Source organism: Haemaphysalis longicornis, unplaced genomic scaffold (genome assembly GCF_048455015.1).
Source record: "Haemaphysalis longicornis isolate Haplotype H1 unplaced genomic scaffold, Haemaphysalis longicornis Haplotype H1 scaffold_10, whole genome shotgun sequence".
NCBI lineage: Eukaryota > Metazoa > Arthropoda > Arachnida > Ixodida > Ixodidae > Haemaphysalis > Haemaphysalis longicornis.
This window is the reverse complement of record NW_027526204.1, coordinates 110688373-110709527: the sequence shown is the minus strand read 5'-3', so window position 1 is coordinate 110709527 and position 21155 is coordinate 110688373. Positions and strand designations below refer to the sequence as shown.

The window sequence follows — 21155 nt, the reverse complement described above, 5'->3', positions numbered from 1 at the left end:
GTGAAATAACTGCGTGTGACAGCAGAAAGTATATTGGTGCGATCTTGCCCCCACACAATAGACACAACACATACGCAGATATAGACATGGACACAACACACGCAAAAGACCGCACGCAAACACACACACACATACACACGCACACACACACACACACACACACACACACACACACACACGCACGCACACACACATGCACACATGCACACACACACACACACACACGCGCGCGCACGCGCACGTGCGCACACGCTCACGCACACACACATGTGCAAAAACATGCGGTGACACATGCACAAGGCGGCTCACGAAAATAAACCTTTTTGGAGACAATGATTTTACTTTTTTGAGTAAAACTCCGGTATGTGTTGATAGCAAAAATATTTTTGTACTTCTAGAAAACAGAAACCAATCATCTGAATTTTTATAGAATAAATGGACTCTGTGACAACATAAGTAACTGTGTTCTCTGTAACCGTGTGCTCTGTCGCCAGGCGTTTTCGGATTATGATTTACACCTCTAAAATCTGTGTAATTAACTGAGAAAAAATTCGTGTGGTTTTGGCAAAACAAACCTATGTCCAACCTTTCCAAAAACCACTCCTTCAAGGCGGAAAATGGCAGCCTAGGGAATTGTGGTGAGATATTCCTGTAGAGGGTTTGTATTAAATTCAGTGATTCACTTGTATTTTCGCAAAGACAGAAAAAAATGTTGAGTGAGTAGCGAGCGAGGCGAATTTACTGAATTTGGGTTTTGAACTACACAGAAAAATGTTTCGCGATTCTGCAGAGTTCTTCCGCATTCTGTGGTTACGTGAATAGCCTCTTGTCAACTGGTCTGGACCAAGATTCAGCGGCAGTGCAATCTGTTCAACTTGAGGATGCCGCCATATTGCCTGTAACCACTGCGCCTGCTCCTGCCACTGTATTTGATCAGTAGTGTTTTTTTTTTTGTTCGCACGTGGGCTTTTCGGATTCAATGTTTTGTAGAACCGAGCTCCTGACAACCCCAGGTTACAGGCTGAGAAATCCCACCCATTAAGAGCTACGGGGTATTGGTAGAACGTTCGAAGAATGTGGAAGCGAAAGTCTACATGGAACTTTTCTTGATCGGCTGATGAACTTTCTGTTGAACTTTGCGGCTGCAGCCATCCCCAGTTGACGAGGACCGTGACAGCCCCTTCGAAGATCGTTTCGCCCACTGGCCATAGTCAGGAGACTCCTGTTTGTCAACCATGGTGACGGCTTATACAGCGCGTCCAGCAGCGGCCTAACTTCCACCCGTGATGCTGTTTTTTTTTCCTGGTGCACGCTCCACTACCTTGTCTGAGAATACTACTGTGATGCTCATACCCCAAGTCTCTGTGCGATCTCTGCTGTTCATACGGTTCTATTATAAAGCGTTCCAAAACATATTGATATAAAGCTTTGGTTATAAACATTGAAAAATGTTAAAACAAAGTGGTTTACAGCTACAGCTATGATGATTTTTCACATGCATGAACAAAATTCCTCAAAGCTGTACGTATGTTAGAAGCGCGAGACGTCCCATAGCGCAAGCTTTTCATGTGCGCATGTCTGTTGCCTTGTTCGGGGGCTTGCTTTCTTTTATTTCACTTCGCAATTGTACCTTGCTGGCAACTTGGGAACAGAAACTTCTCAAGTGTTGATTTGGCAAGTAGCCGTTCTCAATACTGTTTTTCGCTTGTCTTCTGTTGTCGGGGAACGCCGCCAATTGTCCGGAGTCGTGAAGAGAAACGCGCCTAAGAAGGATAACAGATGAACATATACAAAAATGCTATTGTCGTCGGCGGGCCCGAAACACTGATGAATGTGCACAAAAGGTCAAACGCATGCGCCATGTCTGGCATGACGGCCAACGTCGTGGGGCAGCTAAGGTATCGCGCAGACGTAGGAAGCAGGCTGGGGAATTTAGCAGCTAAGCTAACAGGATTTCAAGGGGAGGGACGAGGGAGGGAAAAGGGCGCGAAACTGTCTGCCATTTGGTGCCGACACCATATCAGGCCAGTGAATTTAGAACAAAATCCTCCTTGAACCATACGTTCAATAAAGTGATCTTTCTGGACTGACAGCTAGCGTTAAGTTGTACGGTGTGCTATTGGCGGTTCGACATCGACTTGAGCAATGTCGCAATGGGGTGTATCCAGCAAGACAGACTCGTGAACGCCAAATGTTTCTGGGCTCCTTTCTAGACGCCGGGAGTGTCAAAAACTTCCAAGCGTACGGGGACTGTAAAAGCAATGTTCTCGAAGCTGCTGTAACCTGATTTTCCCCGCAAACGAATATGTGTACCTCCCGATGCCAGACAATCTACCGAGATCGAATGACGCCGAAAAATGGCTATTCGAAGCACAACGTTCCGAATTACGTCACCTAAGGCTCGCGATAATCCACCTGGTCCAGTGTAATGGCTCACTTTTTCCTGGTCACTCTAGAATTGATAGCCAGAACTTGTTTTCGTGCTTGCGGTGAAAAGGTATGCGTTCATGAGCTTTGTATGCAGAAGTTGTGCGTTCGCGAGGCGCAAGTTTTGAGGGCTCACATTTGCATCACACATTTGCATCACAATCGCATCACTTTGGAGTGTCGAAGAAAGCAATAAAAACTGGGGTATCGTTAGTACGTATGCTTAAGGGGCCTTTTCACAAGCTAGAACATCAGACGTTGATGTCGCGGATCTCACCCATAGCGCAAAGACAGCCCATACTGCGTTGAACTGGGCGCCGCTGCCTCCGACGCGAAGTGATTCAGGGGCCTCGCTGACGCCAGAATGTTCACGACGTTTAGCTGCGGCTGGCCAGTGCCGTACAAGCCTTCGTAAAACATGAACTCGCATAATCCATTCTCGGGAAACTCTACCGACTCGTTCGTCGCCTCGCCGTAGATGCAGATAAGAGGGGATTTGGGCATCGGCGATTCTGCGCAGAAAGCCACAAAAGTGGAAGAGATAAAGCTCTGTGAATTGTTCAAAAATGCAGTCTACAAGAAACAAGAAGGCGAAATTCAAAAAAGTGCAACAGTAATAAAATCTCCCCACACCTGAGGTCAACGCCAAAAGTGATGTCACAATCCGAAGTACTAATGTTCTTTATAACTGACCCTTCATGTTAAAACCAATGGCAGCATAAAGCCTCACATAAAGAAGCCGCAAAAACATCTTTAGAAATCCCCAAGATCTGCAAACATTGCCCTGGAGCCGAGGAGGCTTTCCAAAGGCATTTCCATCACAGAAACGTTTCATCACTACCAGCCACTTGCTCGGACTTCCTGCCGAATTTTCCTGAGGAAGCTGTATTTATGAAAACTCAGATTGCGCAATGCTATAGCCTCTGTAGATACTGCCGCGAGGTCCGGAAATTTGCCTACGTGGAAATTCGGAACGAATTGCAACGTTGTAGTGCCTTTTTCTATAAAGAAAGAAAGCGCACCAACTGGGCCAAATCCACGTCATCCCGAATACTCAGTGCGCTTTAAATTCGATGTCCCTCGAACATTTGTATATAGCCAAGGACAAGAGAACTTACGAGCTGGCAGAGGAGTATGAGTAGTGGTGGTGGGCCGAGGCAAAGGATAATATACTGGAACGGTTCTGGAACCTGGTTGCTGGTTTGTTGATTGGTCAAAATCAAAATCCGCTTCGTCACTTGCACTTTCTTTTTCTGCGATGCCAGAATAAAGCAACATTTTTTGCCGCTAGTAAACCCGGTCTATGGAGATCAAGGAGTACTGACAACGACTTTGGCGGTTGGTGTTTTAGATGCAACGCATCTCTTTAACTCGCCTTGTCCCGCGTCGTTGTCGCGGCGTAGGCCACATCCCTCCCCCATTCTCCTCGCCGCGGCAGCTGCGCCCTCCGCCGCTCTCACCGCAGCGCCATCTGTGCGTCAGCGCGGGCAGCGCGCAGCTTGCGCTCGGTTGCGCTCGCTCCCGTCGCCGTGCCAGCTGTGCGTTAGCGCGCAGCTTGAGCTCTGTCAAAAATTTACACCATCTTCCCACGAGGGGAACCATGGGGTAGATGCGAGGCATTGGGGGTGAACATGCTGTGAAAAAAGGATACACAACAACAGCAATCCACACGCTGACATGGCTAACATAACGAAAACGCAACGGCAACCCCCGATGCGTTGCATCTACCCCATGGTTCCCCTTGCGGGAAGATGGTGTAAATTTTTGTACAGCTCATTTTCTTTACAAGCTAAGATATCCTGAGTGAGGTATAGAGGCCATGCGGGGCGAGTAAATTGTTTCGGCTTGGTTTGTACAACTTCGCCAACGGGATAACCCAGTGGGCACATTAGCCTGCAACCCTGACATCACTAAAACCGCCTTTTGTATTTTAATGAAAACAATTTTACGCATTCGAGTGTCTCCAACGTTATATCAAGTATTAGTCACGTAACCAGCGGTACTGGGTGAGCGAAGACACGGCGCTGGCAGAGAGTACGGGGTGACGCAGGTACGTGCAGCTCCGCTCGCCAGATTGGTACTTTTCGAAAAAAAAAACAGAATTCGATATGGCGACAACGGAGTGGATTACGCTAACTAAAACTTTCTATGAAAAAAGCAGTTTCCTGTAATAACTGTAATGAAGTCGAACTACTTATAGCAACCCCTAATATAACGCTCTATCGGTCATAGCAACCATATTTCAGGGCACTTGCGACTTTTCTATGCCACCCATTGAAACTGCGTCTAGATATACCGAACGTTTCACAAAGCGTCCTACTTTTACAACAAACACTTCCGACGTGGTTACGGTAAAAATATGGTGAACAATAAATTGAAAGAAATCAACACAGTCCTTAAGGCATGATACGGGTAATGAGCTGGTGATTTCACAACTTAAGTTCAATCGGAACGAAGATATCCCAGATAGGCGAGCATTACCCGCAGTTTTCAGATGCCGCGACCGAGGTTAACCTCTTTCCAGGCAGAATGACACTTAGGAATAAAAAATAAAGAGGGAGCGTGAGGCGTGGAGTTCAGCTTGTGGTCAACCAGTGAACGGATAGTTTTTAAGATCTGCACATAAAATTCTGGTTTCGTCGCACATTACACCTCACGTGCTCGATCTATTTTTGTAGTTATATCTATTGTATCTATTGTAGTTGTAACTATTGTAGTTTTGTATCTATTGTAGTATCTATTGTAGTTTTAGCAGCCGTAAATTGCCCGTCACGGTAAAGGTAATTAGATGTGAATAGTTTAGAATTTTATAAGTTAGCAAGATGCTATAAACGAACATTATGTGCCACTCCGCATCAACTGCCCCTCAAGCGTTGCTGTCGCCAGCGTCGATCTTCACGCCACACTAGACTACCCGAACGCAGCACCGTGCGCTCCAGAGAGCGCTGATGGTTACGTAACTGCCACCTATAGATTGCGATTGGCCGACTCTTCGTTTGCATAGTTGGTGATAAAGAATATACGCATATATATATATATATATATATATATATATATATATATATATATATATATATATATATATATATATATATATATATATATATATATATATATAAATAAATATATATATATATATATATATATATATAAGGTTTGGCACTCAAGAAAACCTCGGAAAGAAAAGAGGAGGTTGTGGTGGGTCATAGAAACATATGAAGAATTTTTTAATTCAGAAAGAAAGTGGTGAAAAAATGCCCAACCGGCGGGCATTTTTTTCTTTTTGACAACCACTTTTTTTCTGACTCAAAAAATTCCTCATATGTTTCTATGACCCACCACAACCTCCCCTTTCGTTTCCGAGGTTTTCTACACTGCCAAACATTATTTTCTGTCTTATTTCACCGAGCCCCTCATTTCCCATTTTCTGATTCGCTATATACTTTTTTTCTGACTCAAAAAATTCTTTATCTGTTTCTCTGACCCACCACAACCTCCGCTTTGCTTTCCGAGGTTGTTTTTGACTGCCAACCCTTATTTTCTGTCTTACAGACACACACACACACACACACACACACACACACATATATATATATATATATATATATATATATATATATATATATATTCAACGAAATACTGATATCAGCACGTTTTCGTGGCTCTTGGGAGTTTGTTATAAGTGAATTAGCCTGTAGTTTAAATGCTCTTATTACATTTCCACACCAACGTCGGACCTAACCCCTATGACTAAACCTCTTAAAGTATGGCTTCTCACGATGCCCCAAAAGTGCCGCCACACGTGCGCACGCCGTTCCCTGTAGAACATGTGGTCAGACCCAGCCTACGTGGAGTCTTAATAGGCTTTCTAAGGCTGGAACGGCCTTGACTTTGGGTGAGGCGCAAAAAAATAGGCAATCGTGTAATGACGTCTGTTCTGTCGCAGTGGCTCGTATGCACACCAATTTCCCGCTGCGCCCTACGCGCAGGATGCAATTGAAACAAATTCACCATTTTAGATTATCTGTACTTCCTAAGAGAACCTAATCGCTGTATCCCTTCATGGGGCTAGTTCAGCTATCAGAGGCTGATCGTCTCTTTTCGCGTCTGCATGCTCGATGTTACATGGTGGGCTTTCACAAGAATTGCGCCATTCTCCCATGTTTAATGGTAGGGTTGGTTTATAAAAATTCACAGAGGTTGCGAGCATACAAGCGTTGTTCTTGGCAATCAACAAACACTGCCATACTAAACTTTTCGCATTAAAACGCGGAACTGTATACCAGAATCCTTACTGGTCGTGTAGAAGACGAGTGCGCTGGCGCCGACCGCGCCTAAGACCAAGCAGGCGATAAACAGAAGCATTTTACAACTTGTCATAGAGTTGGAGTCCCTAAAGAACCAGGAAAACAGAATAAGTTTTAGGGAAACAGTTCAGTAATGGTGTTGATTTTCAAATTGAATAGTCAGTTAACGCAAGTAGTCACTTATGCGACGCCGGTCTGGAAGTCACATTTCAGTTTTGTTTAACCACTTTAGTATATACATTTATTCGTATTTATGAATCCGTCTGCTCTACTAGGTAGTTAATGTTTTGAACAGTAACCCTCGAGTAAGACCACGTGCTATAACCATATTATATTGACATCAGCAACATCAAGCTGAACAGTGTTGCTTACTAATTATCGAGCTGAAAGAATGTTCAATGGCGTAGGAGTTGTAATATATATAAAAACCGTGGCTGTCAAATTATCTACGCAGTAAGTCAAAATAATGCGAAATGTTTCCCCTCTTCTGCCACAATTGCTGTTAACAGCCGACAAAGGCGCTCCGGTAGCATCGCGCCTCTAGAATCAGGTAGATAAAGTTAAGATTTTCTTTGCTACCATGTGGAAGCTCATACATGTCTCCACAATCTTGCTTCTATCAGTTCTTTGAGACAGAATTAACATTTTAGGACAACATAGCCTTTCATTAAAAAGGAATATACCGCATGAAAAAAAGTAATTCTCCTTCGGTTTGCCATGCAATGGATTCCAGCTGGTAATGCATATGACGACCACGACAGCAACAACGACGACGACGACAACAACAACACCAAGGACAATGAGAACGACCACAACAACGACAACAACAGCAACAAAATGAACAAGAGCAGCAGCAACAACGATGATGAAAACTACAGCAACAACAACAACAGCAACAGTAGCAGCAGCAGCAGCAGCAGCAGCAACCACAATAACAGCAATGACATCAACGACTGTAGCTTCTCCAGGTTAGCACCCGCTATTTTGAACTTCTGTGCACTAATTAAAACTATTTTTAACTCGGCTTAAGAAAACACATGTCGTGGTAAATGCCATACGCTAAGCTGTGGACGTTGAGAAGTTGATATAATTAATAAAAAGACAAGGTTTCCGGGCATACAATGCATTTAAAAAAAAGCAGTAGCTTCGTTTAAAAGATTTGCTTTTGCTACTGGAGCCATGAAAACAAGATGCGGCTTCGTTCAATTCGAAATAACTAAAGCCTTTCCATTCACAAACTGTTTGTTTAACCGAACGAACGCAACAAATATTGGGAAACTGTCTAATTATGTGCTGAAGTTAAGTCATATGGGCAGAAGAGTCATAACAATGGTGAGTATTACGAACAGAATTGTTAGTGTGAAAACTGTCAGTTAAAATTCAAAACGAATAACCACACCCACTACACTTGCCTGTTATATTTCTTGGCAGTGGCTTTGATTCGTCGCCGCCAGTCGCATAAACAAAATTTTGTTTATGCGACTGTTGTTAGGCTCGGGAATCGCCATTTCATCATACGGTTTCCTTTGAAATCTCGATTTTTTGCTTAAAGATTGCTAACAATTGGTATCATTTAAATCTTGGCCGAGAGTAACGACTTTTTTTAATGAAGCGGGCTAGTATTTTGCCTTTATGTACAATTGAAAAGCGCTACAGAGCGGCTGCTCTGAACATAGTTGTCGCAGACCCAGCCCGATAGAAAAAAAACGGAACCAAGTACTGTCTCGCTGAAAAAGCAAGTTTCAAATGACGTGTAAATTTATGCACTAGTGAACAATAACCAAAATGCCGAGCGATGACGTTGTACGCTTCCAGATTTAGAGCGATGAAAGCGGGTGGTGCGTGTTTGTGAGATCGGAGGAGGTGAGCAATAAAAGTCGGTAGATTCTTACTCGTCTTTGGGTGGAGCTGCTGGATGTACAACTGCATTCATAAGATAATGTTATTCATTGAGAAGTTTTATATCGATACAGTTAAAAAACAATAAACAAATAAATTAGATAAGTGTTACAACTTATCCTTCTATTATCAATTTATAGCTAAGGCATTGCCGGACCCACACACGAAAATGAATATTGCGGAAGCACCCAGTGGAAACTTGCGGATGAACGCGGATGTCACCCGCTTAACACCGAGCCTCTTCAAATACGTGTTCACCACTATGCAACAATGAGTTTCTGGGGAGACACTTTGGGGCAATAACGAAATTTGACATTAGAGTATGATGAAACAGTGATCTGTTAATAAATACCGGCACAGTGCCCCTTGGATCCCAACAGAAGCCTACAAATCCAGCCTTTTAATGCAGGGTTCGCCAGTTGACGAAACTGCATTGTTGGAAGCAATCTAATAAATAATATAATGTAGTATAACACTATAATAAGGGCAATATAATATGTTTTATCTTTACCTATAAAGAAAATCCCGACCGACCAGCTGACTGACTGGCTCATCAACACCTAGCGAAAAGTGGTTGGTATAGAGACTTGAAATTCCGCGAATGAATTTGCATAGGCGATTACTAAGGGCTTACTAAGGTAGGATATTCACAAATTGCTCTTGTAACCGAGAAACGAGCGACATTGCGTTTTCGTAAATTCGTGATTATCACGGCCACCCGTTCGCATATCGAAGTGCTTTTTGGTGATATGTGTATCCTAAGAATATCTAAAAAGTAGTTTTACCATTTCACCCTACCCAACCCAATTGAGGTTATTCCGCATTACAGAACAAAATGGGTGTTCCGAAAGATTCTCCAATAAACCTTTCTCTGATTCATTTATCCAATCATGTTTTTCTAACATTACAGAACAAAATGGGTGTTCCGAAAGATTCTCCAATAAACCTTTCTCTGATTCATTTATCCAATCAAGTTTTTCTAACATTACAGAACAAAATGGGTGTTCCGAAAGATTCTCCAATAAACCTTTCTCTGATTCATTTATCCATTCAAGTTTTTCTAACATAGGTTATTCATACAAATGCAGAAAACCAATTAGAAAGGATTTCTTGCGACGCCGGTAACAGGCAAAATGCTTTTAGACAAGTCATACGCCTGAACACCCGAACAAGCCTAACTGGTGAAGTCACGCCTAGCCAAACTGCTGCTTGAAACAGCTTCAAATTTAATGAGCACATTGGGGTTAAGGTGTTGGAGCTCAATATTGCTGAAAATTTTAAAAGAACACCGCGGAGAGAGTGAAAAGCTGTGAAACATTTTGCAGTTAAAAATTGTTTTATCTCACCCCATTTGAGATATCGAACTGGTTTTGGTTGAGCTTTGTATTTTACTCTGGTACCTAAACACTGTTGTCCAACATTTTTCTATGGTACCCACCTAAATGAGGCGCACAATATTTAGGGGAGTATGGTGTGTTTTTGCACATTCCTCAATACCCACACACCCCTTACTTATATCTCATTTGTTTTTTATTTCAACTTGTGCAAATCCAATTGCCCAAAAACCGATTCCAAGACTTCGTCCTAACATGAGTATAAAAGACGCAGCGAGAGTTTTTTTTTAATTTGCTTCACTCTGGACGTAGCGTTCAGTTGAATTTTCCCGCATTCACCTAGCGTTCGTTATCTATTTGCCCTCTCTGCAACCACGCGTCTACCGTAGGAGCCCGTGTCATTTCCCAGAAAACTGTGATCCATGACCATCGTTCATACCTGCGTAGCTAACACTTCCTATGGGTAAAAATACCTTCCCTCACCCAGTCCGCCTGCATCGTATGTTCTAAACGCAACCTGCTGGCGAATGCAAATTCTGTTTCCAACCCGAAACTCCTTGTCATGTTATATTACATGGCAAGAAAAACCCCTATCTCCCCCGTTTTCCATCATCACTTCCAACCCCTGAGCGAAGGGAGGACCTGGTGGTTAGCAGCGATCTGGATATCCAGGCACATTTGGCTTCCCCAGGGAAGGCTGCCCCCTCATCACATGGCTGCCTTGAAAAGAGAACCACTCCCACTTCACTGGCTCAATAAAAAGTTTTTCACACTCACTCGCTGGCTTCAAGACACCATCTTGGGGCAATTTGTCTACCCAGAGTTACAGTAAAACACGAGCTCCAGACGTTTCCCATTAACATGACACGGCTCCGGACGGTTCTCATATGTTGACAGCAGGCAGTAGTTCTTAATTGTGCACCCCATCATGATGAACTAGCCTAATATTACAACTAACAAATAACTGAACACGTGCTATACCCATTAGTGTCATTAGTGTAAGGTTCTACCCAGGCATCACCGGGTACTACCGCTCGTATGAAAATACGACGGCTTTGAAACTAAATACCTGCGTAAAGCGCCATGCAAACCTACAGATTGCAGCAGATCAAACTCATCGTAAGTTAGATGCACTACTGCACAGATGTTGATTGGTGGAAAGATATTTTCAGGCGTAATAAAACCGGTCGCTTGAAAACACGAAGGCCCCGGGAAATTTTATTTCAAATTTCGTATGCGGGAATGTATAACGCATCAAGCGTTACAAATAAACGAACGGGTTTTCCGTTACTCCGTCTTGAGACGCAACACAACTATTCATCGACATCGCGGCTTAAACGTACAGCAGGAGTAATAAAGCCAGCGCTGAATTTTAAAGTCCCATATGCGGTTAAAGAAATCAGTTTTTCATGGGTAAACAGATGATGCAGACAAACCACAAGTTTGGTTCATTCGAAAGATTGGCTCTTTAGAATCATTCTGCAACCACTTTAAACGTACAATTCGCCCGAATAATCTGTATAATTAGGAAGAAAGGAATGGCCATGCGACTCACTAGCTCAACTCCCGCACTAGAACATGTGACGTCATATACACAGCTTCGAGATTTACTGAGGCTGGCAAAGAAAACGCTAGTAAGGCAGGGCTTTTGAGCTTGCAGAACGAGCTATTTTCGCTTAAATATATTGCATATTCACATTATAGGAGTACAAATGGTGGGGTAAACAATGGAAGTTATGGAAGTCCGCGTCAACATAGAAGTGCCCGTGAGTAGTGCTGTCGCTACTGCGCGCACTATGCTTGTTATAGCTCCACAGCATTACGGTGCTATGGGATTGTTTCGCATGACACTAGCCGGTTGGCGTAAGCGGCTGTCTTACATCACCCTGTTTGGAGAGCATAGCTCATGTTTAAAGAAACATGTACTACATACTGCAAGAAGCACAAGCCAGGTACCAACACGTTCAGACGCAAAGGAAAGGAGGAAAGCGCTCCTGCACATTACGGCGGCGCCATCTAGAACGACTGATGGTAACTGAGGTGTTCCGCAGTTCCCTGCAGTCGCAACAGCGAACTAAGGTTCGTTTGAAGAGCTGTCCTGGTTATTTCATCGCCGCTGGAACAAAACAGGCGATTTGGCAGGAGAAATAAAATTCTAACATTAATAAATTCATTTCTCAGTGAATGAAGCATTGGATGCTACGGTAACACCGTTGGGGCCACTATAAAACACCAAATCTTTCGAGTAAAGCAAACTTGTAATCTGCTTGCACGGCCCCTTTTGGTACGACTTATGGGCGCCTAAATGACAAATATCATATTTAAACGCCTGCTCACTTTCACCGTTGTGTGAGTTCATTCTGAAGAGACCGATACTCCAATACTCCAAGTTTGGAAACTTCAACGTAAAATTTTTGTCATCTCTCACTGCAGTTCCTCACTTATACTAGACATTTCAACGCCTTTAAATTACAACGTGATTGAAGCTGCTCACACTGCCGGCGTCAAATTGCCACGGCATATCGAGCACCACACGCCCGCCCCGTAGGAAGTGAAGAGCGCTACAACTAGTTACTTACGGTTGGCATATCTACGCCGGTACGCAGCATGCGTCGTGATTCCGGGCCAGAACTCAGTTCCTGCAATTTCACACACACCAAAAATTTTATAACTTTCAAGAAGCACGGAATTGTCTATTGCTTGCTTGGAACGAACAGCAATTCCAGTATAGTGGGCACGCGAGCGCTGTTATTGGTCAGAGTGCTGAACGATCTCGCCTTCGAAATTTCCAGGTGTAGGCCGGGTTTCTAGAAGCTGGGACTATAGCGTACGACGCTAAGACAAGCCCTGGCTCACCGGTCCTGCTGCACCCGGCCAAAACAAGCAGCCATTCCTTTCATGACCGTTTCTACGACAGCATCGACGCTTGCCCTTCCAACGGCCCGTGACGATGACTGCCACCTTGCCGCTATCAGCACAATTGCCGAGGGGTATAAACAGCTAAATCAGCCAGCGCCCTTTCAGTGGCGAAGGAAGGCGGCGTTGCTGCCCGGATGGCTGAACGATTTCGCTTTCGCCATTTCCAGGTTTTGCCCTGGTTTCTACAGGCTGTGAATTCAGCGTACGGCGCTAAGTAGAGCCCTGACGACTCGCCTGTCCTGCTGAACCAGGCCTTAAAGAGAAGCCGTTCTATCCGTAACCGTTTCTTCGACAGCATCGACATTTGCCCTTAGGAATGGCCCGTGACGATGACTGCCACCTTCCCGTTATCAGCACAATCGACGAGGTGTATAAACAGCTACATCGGCCAGCGCCCTTTCAGTCGCCAAGGAAGCGGCGTTGCTGCCCCGATGGCTGAACGATTTCGCCTTCGCCATTTCCAGGTTTTGGCCTGGTTTCTACATGCTCTAACTGCACCGTACGGCGCTAAGACAAGCCCTGGTGACTCGCCTGTCCTGCTGAACCAGGCCGAAATGAGCAGCCATTCCATTCGTAACCGTTTCTTCGACAGCATCGACATTTACCCTTAGGAATGGCCCGTGACGGTGACTGCTACCTTGCCGTTATCAGCACAATCGACGAGGTGTATAAACAGCTACATCGGCCAGCGCCCTTTCAGTCGCCAAGGAAGCCGCGTTGCTGCCCGGATGGCTGAACAATTCCGCATTCGCCATTTCCAGGTTTTGGCCTGGTTTCTACAGGCTGTGACTGCAGCGTACGGCCCTAAGACAAGCCCTAAAGGCTCACCTGTCCTGCTGAACCAGGCCGAAAAGAGCAGCCATTCCATCCGTAACCGTTTCATTGACAGCATCAACATTTGCCCTTAGGAATGTCCCGTGACTATAACTACCACCTTGCCGCTATCAGCCCAATGGACGAGGGGTATAAGCAGTATAAACAGATACATCGGCAAGCGTCTTTTCAGTGGGCACGGGAGCAGCGTTGGTGCTCAGAAGGCTGAACGATTTCGCCTTCACCATTTCCAGGTAGGTAACAGACTTTGCGCTCCATTCCAAGCGCAGTAGTAATCGCTGTCTAGTGCTGCTCCCGTACCTATCTGCTTTGTGTTCAATTTATGACGAGTGTGCAAATGCTGTGCGAATGCTGATGAGCTGCGGTGATGTCAAGTGCAACCGTGGCCCCCCAAAAAAGGTCCCCGAAGGCGCAATACAGATTTGGCGAGGGAACGAGAACCTCAAACCGAAATTCTGCTGTACTGTGAAGATATAAAACGACAATAATGTGACACTAGAAAACCACAAACCGAACTTGCATAAGGTGAAGCCAACTTACTGCCGGCGGTAAACGGCGTAAGAGCGGCACAGGCATCTCTTGAGACCAAACTGTTTGATTTAAAGGAGTACTGACACGGAATTTTCGTGTTACGTTTTTTTCTCTGCTATGCGTTCCTACCAGCACACTAATCATATAATGACAGATTAGACGGTTGAGCGCAGCGTAAACATTCATTTACGGCGTCGTTTATTTGTGCCAGTTTCGGTTTCGACAAAAAAACGGCGAGCGGGAGCCATGACAGCATGTATCACATGGCGTCACCATTCTTGCCGTATCGCTGCCTCTGTGGAAGCACGTGCGAGCGAGCGCACGCGCGCGCCCAGACCGGCCGAGGTCTTCGCCATCCCCACAGGCCCGAGCAGCATGACGTCAGTCCCAAAACCATGACGTGTACACACGCCCGAGCAGCACGCGCCAACCACAGCCAGCGCGTCGGCTTCGTCACGGGAGCCCCGACGTCGGCAGTTTGGGGCACGTAGCAGATGATGTCACCTCGGCCCGCTCTGGGCTTTCTCGTGCGGGCGAAGATTAAAATGGATTCTAAATAAGTTTCGCTGAACGGTTGCTGTTGAAACTTGCTGGGAGATATCTGCTGATAAAAAGGAAGTGTTTTACATAGTTAGCTTTGAAATTTCGTGTCAGTACTCCTTTAAGTGAAAGCTTCAACAAAACTGAAGCCAGGTCGAGCGATATTGATCGCATTCCCTCCGGTGTACAAAGTTTACAGCAAGCCATTAATGACAAGTCTTTTCATTTTTAAGGTCACCTCGACGATCTTGAGGACAGGGCCAGTCCAAATAATTTACGTTTCCACGGTGTACAGGATGCTGTGAAAACCTGTCCCGAAACAGACAAGAAAATTTTTATTTAATTGCCCAAACCCTTGCCCTTGAGCTAGTACCTAACTCAATCGAGCGGGCTCACCGCTTGGGAGGTCCTTACAGAGCACAGAAATGCAGAGCAATCATAGTCCAGTTTAGCAGCTAGAAAGTTAAAGAAAAGATACTATCCAAATGATCCAAACTAACAGAATGCGACATGTTACTAACTGAATACTTTACATTGGCGACAAGACAAGCTAGAACAAAACTGTGGCAATACGGCAAAAAGCTTCCAGATTCCCCTGTATTAAAAATTTGTTACAACAGGCTGTCTGTAAGTGGTGCGACATACTCTTACGACCGCCAAAGTGACAGCGTGTGGGAAATTTCCGCTAATATTGCAAGTAGTGCTCGGAATGCTGGCGGCACCAACACCTTAAGATAAACCTCGAGCATTCGTGCGCACAGTAGCCCCACAGTTGCTTCTAATCGCGCAAGCGCTTCTTCCGATGCGCACAGATACTCTGAGCAATCCGTGTCAGCTAACCGTGGAGGCGCTGAAAAATTATCTTCGGCTCAAGCTGTATCTCTCTATGTGAGAGGAATTATAAATATACGGGACCAACTCAGCGTTATCGTAAGCTCATGCGACGCGGTAATATTAGTTTTAACCGAAATATGGCTCGGGGCTAAAATATGCAGCAGCGAAATATTACATGGAAGCAAGGGTTACGAGTTTTATCGCTGCAACAAGGAAGGGCGACACGGTGGTGGCACACTTATTGCTATAGCACATGGCATCCCGTCTTTTCCCATAAATGTTCCAACAAATTTGGAAACAGTTTGGGCCTATGCTACTTTACTAACACAAAAGTTATAATTGGGGGTTGTTACCGCCCTCTGATTGCGTCAGAAGGCTTTGTTGAGGAGCCATACGATCTTCTCAATATTCTCGCCTGTCGGTTCCCTTCTTCACCGTTAGTTCTATTGGGTGATTTCAGTTTCAAAAATGTAATGTGGTATAGCCCTTCTAAAATTCTGAAACCCTTTTCTACGCAATAGCAGAGTTTTTAAATCTTTGTTCGTGTTTTCAACTAACTCAAGTGGTCACAGAACCGACTAGACGTTTCTGGGTTTCTGCTAGCACACTGGATTTAATTTTGAGACTCACCCCGATATGTTGTTAAAAATAACCTACCTAACTGGACTCAGTGATCTTTGCCTCCATAGTCTCTGCCCGACGCAGCATAAACGCAACAAAAGATTTGTAGACTAAAGTAAAGCAAACTTTGCTGTTACCAATGCTGCACTGGCTATCTATCCTGACACATATCTTTAAAATTTAACCAGAGGAGCTTCCAAGAAACGTGGAATTTATTTTGCGCCAAAGTGAATGAACTTATATCTGTGCACGTACCAAAGACACGAATAAAATGAATTCAAGCACGCCGTGGTATAGCAAATCCCTCGCGAGACTGAATTAGAAAAAAGAAACGTCTATTGTGTATTACGAAGCTGAGCAACAGAAGTGATCGATGGGAATTATATCGTAAGTTAGGCGGACAATATTGTGAGCACGCCGCGATGCAATGGAACAATATCTCGTAATACTTTGCCAAGTATGTTAAATACCAATCCGAAGAAATTCTGGAATAGCATAAAAAAATACCAGAAGAGTATTATCACTCCTTTTCTTTTGGCAAAACATAGCACATTCGGAATGCCCTTTGGTGCTTCACGATATTTTTTTCGCCGGCGTTCAATTGTACCGCCATCGTACCCCTTTACCCTGATGTACAGCGATGCAGCTTTCCCCGGATGTTTCCGGTCATTTTAGAGCCATCAAGATTCATGAAAATATTTGATTCCTTGAAATCATCATCTTGTGATACGGACAAAGTAAGCTCACATTTCTTAAATGGACCAAAACCTACTCATGAATACTCTCGGCTAGAATTTTCGAACAGTATTTAAATGACGGTATTTTGCCATTTTAATGGACAATCGGAAAGGTAGCTCCCCTTCACAAGTGTGGCAGCACACTCAATTCTTCCAACTACCACCCAATATCTCTGATAAGCATACCACGTAAGATGATGCAACATGTTCTGCACAGCAACATCTTTTCACTTCTAAAATCCAATTATTTTTCCCGGCATCCCAACACGGCTTCCAACGCTCATATTTCTGTGAACCCCAGCTCCTAATATTCACTCATTCATTGCATTGTATTTTAGACAAATCATTGAGGGCCGACTGTATTTTTTAGACTTCTCAAAAGCTTTTGATAAGGTGAACCAAAAAAGTTATGCTGAAACTTTCCTCCCTCAACTTCGATTCTAAGGTACTGACATAGATTATTTGTTTTCTAACTCGGCGCTCCCAACATGTTTCTGTAAATGATCATGACTCCCCCTTAGGAGACATGATTTCAGGTGTCCCGCAGGGATCCGTTCTCAGGCCCTTGCTATTCCTTATCTTTATCAATGATTCACTGGCTTCCGTTTCCTTCAGTATCCATTTATACACAGACGACTGTATTGTGTACCGTGAGATTACCGAGCGACAAAACGAACAACTACTTCAGTCCTACCTCGAGGTCATTTCAAAGTGGTGTGAAAAATAAGGGATGGTATATAAATGAGTCAAAATGCAAGTCAATGTGATTTTTGCCACAGGAATGAATCCCACCAATGTATACACTAAATGGCTCTGTTACGGAAGTTATGAACAGTTACAAATACCTATGTGTAATAATAATCCCAACATCACCCTGGCAACAGCCAATCGACACAATTACAAATAAAGCCAATCAGATGCTGTGATTTCTGCGTCTTAATTTCAGCAAGGCCCCGTCGTCACTAGAATTGTTGCTCTATAAATCGCTTGTCCGCCCCAAACTTGAGTATCCTGCTTTTTGGTACCCTTGTTATGCCACTTTTGAACAGAACACTGAGCTCGTGCAAAATAACGCTGCTCGCCTTATACTGTCCAATTATACCCGTACCGCAAGTGCTACAACAATGAAATTTCTTTGTGCCTTCCTCAGTTATCCTTATACCGACAACTGTTTTGTCTATGCCTTTTTTCATAAAGTGCATTATCACCCTTCTTTGAGAGATTAACTAATTACATTGCCAACTTATAGTTATTTGCGCGTTGACCACAATAACAAAGTTGGATATAAATTTTGTCGGATGAACGGATTTTATCAATTATGCATACCTAATCCCTTTACAGAATAGAAGCACCTTTCATCAGAGATTGTATCCATTTCCAATCGTTCTCTTTTTCGCCAGATCTTGTCTGCATTTATGTAATGCGATAATCTTGTTTGAATATGTGAAATGCGGTCACCATTTTCTTTTTTTAACATGTGTAATTGGCTGTTGATGGTCAGTTCTTTTATGATTACTGTGTATTTTGTCAGAGTGTTTTGTATATATACGTGAAGTACGTTGTTGTTTTGTTGGCTTGCTCTGTTTTGCAATTCACAACCAAAAAATTCTGTTTTACTTTGCCGTGACATTTTAACTATGTGTTATTTTGTCCACTCCCCTTGACAATGCCGTCACGCTTGAGGGTATCTGAAATAGATAAGTAGGAACAAATTTCCGTCCAAGCAAAAATCCAATGATCTGTTTTGGCTGAACCCACACACATCTCGAATTCAACGCCTTGCAAAAAACCCTGAAGCCACCACTACTTGCCAGAAACAAGCAGCAATTCTTGTCCACTTGAGCGATTGTTTTTGTTTCAGCCACATCTAAAATCCAGGTACGGTTTTAACTTGTAACCAAATAAAAGACACTTTATTACGTTTTTAAGAGGGTGTGCATTTTATCCGACAGTTTTTTCGGTATTGTCAATGCCTCGCAGCTGGAATAGTATTTGAAGAACACTTTGCACGTTTTTAATAGGGTGTGTATTTTAGTCGACAAGTTTTTGGTATTGTCAATGGTTCACAGCTGGAATGGGATTTGAAGAACACTTTGTTACATTTTTAAGAGGGTGTGTAATTTAGTCGACAGGTTTTTTGTTATTGTCAATGTCCCGCAGCTGGAATGATATTAGAAGGGTGCTTTCAGTGCTGGCCATGCTCTGACAATTGCTGTCATATCGAAGTCTATCAGACCTGAGGAAGCGTCGAAGCTAGGGCTGCCCACCCGATAAATTCATGTGGGGTGCCGACCCTCCGCATGACCGTCCAAAAAAAGAAGGGAGGGATAGGTCAACTGTCTTTCCACTCTGCTCTTAGTTGTCAGCAGGTGCAGATATTTCCATGAGTACCACGAGACAAGGCGAAATTCGTTTTATAGCTACGTAAATGAAGAAACAAGTTAGAATCGTGTGCATAAGAACTCCAATACGAAAGAATCCCCCCGTTACAACCGATGCTGCACGTAAACGCAACTGTGGTTCTTAGTGCCTGAAGTCTCGCGCTTCGACATTTCCGCGCGCTGTCTTTCCTTCAAGCTAGAAAAGTTACACGTGACAGAAGGGCTAGGATTTGCAAAGCCGGAAGCATTGTGGGCACGCGTCAGAACATTAAATTTGTGCGTACGTGTGCACCACAGTGTGCGCCCCGATACGGAAGAGGAACGGCCATCCTTCTCTTAATTTCATTCTTATCCTAATAAAAGGCTATTGTACCTCATGATGCTCCGGATAATGATACCACACTTCCCAGCCTCTTTGTCATCGTAGTGAGTAGGATGATCAAATCCCTCTGGCTCTCATTAGAGTAGAAATCATTATCCTGCCCTCCAAATGAATACTCTCACTAGTGAAGAGAGAAGGGATGCATAGTTGAAAATTACGACTTGCGGATTCATTACTGTGGACAATTTTCCCACAAATAAGAAGCCCCTTATTTCGTATTTAAATTCGCTCGTTGCGAGTGAAATAGATGTTTGCCAAAGCCTTACAACCACCCAACACGGTATAACCTTTGTATGCTGATAATTACCCGCATGTATAATCAGTTCCCATACCAATTTTTTTCTCAAGCATCTACAAAAATCAGCGATTCTGCTTAGGGAAAGATTTTGTAAGGGAATATGCTGCTAGCCGCCAAGCACTACTTCTTAAAAAGGAACCTGTCATCGTTATCTTCATCATAATCTTTGTCGTTGTCATCGCCGTGCCCATCACCACCACTTTGGTCAGCCTATTTTTGTCTCGGTCAGGATGAAGGCTTCCCAAATTACCGGCACCCGCTCGTGTTCTAAGCTGCCGGAGTGAGTTTATTTGTTTCGTCCTTCGACGAATCAGTCGGAATTACACGCGGGTTCGATTCCCAATCATGACAGCCGTTTTATTGTTAAAGGTAAATAGCAAAAAACGTCCGTGTGATCGAGATTTGGCGCACATTAAAGATCCGCAGGTGGTCAAAAATTAATCCGAGCCTTGCACTCCGGCGCGCTTCATAGCCAATATATTGTTGGCGCCTAAAATTCCATAAGCAATCAATCAAGCCTCCCGTTTTTTTAGTGTCACCTATCGGTTACCATTATGTTTTCGTGCTGGTCAGCCGGTTGTTGTCACGCTGTGTGCTTTGATTGATTGAAGGTTTAACGCGACGACGCAACGCAGGCGATGAGGCGCCCCGTAGTGAAGGGCTCCTGATTAAATTCGACCACCTGGGGATCTTTAACGTGGGCCGAAATCTTGTAAACAGGGGTGTTTTTTCTTTTTGCCTCCATCATAAAAGCAGCCACCATGGTCGGTAATCGAACCCGCGACCTTGTGCTCAGCAGCGCAATGCCGTAGCCACTGAGCCACCGCGGCGGGTACACCGTATGCTTTTAAAGAGTTGTTTTGCCCGGCCTTAAGATTGTTATAAGATGTTCCTGGACAATGGTTTCCCGTTATTGGAGTTCGAGACATTTACTCCAGCACCATTTGTTGATGAGTGATTAGATCCGGGCCTTTCATTTGGGCCACCCGTAAATTGTTGTAACAATTATTTACACGGCTTGCACAATGGGTCAGGTGCATTAAAAATTCTACGCCGAAAGCCCAAGTAAGATAACATTGGCTCGTCGAACTCCTATTGTGCGGAAAGTCAT

General features: G+C 44.1%; 1 protein-coding gene across 1 annotated transcript in view; it reads right to left on the bottom strand.

Annotated features, from left to right (window-relative positions):
• LOC144160027 (uncharacterized) overlaps positions 1–21155 on the bottom strand; it is a 59464-nt gene that overhangs the window by 8717 nt on the left and 29592 nt on the right. Inside the window, exons 9-10 of the mRNA XM_077691648.1 lie at positions 3546–3680; positions 2705–2939 (exon numbers count right to left, since the gene is read on the bottom strand). Of these exons, the coding sequence (XP_077547774.1) occupies positions 2705–2939; positions 3546–3680 (370 nt within the window). The remainder of the gene's footprint in view (positions 1–2704; positions 2940–3545; positions 3681–21155) is intronic.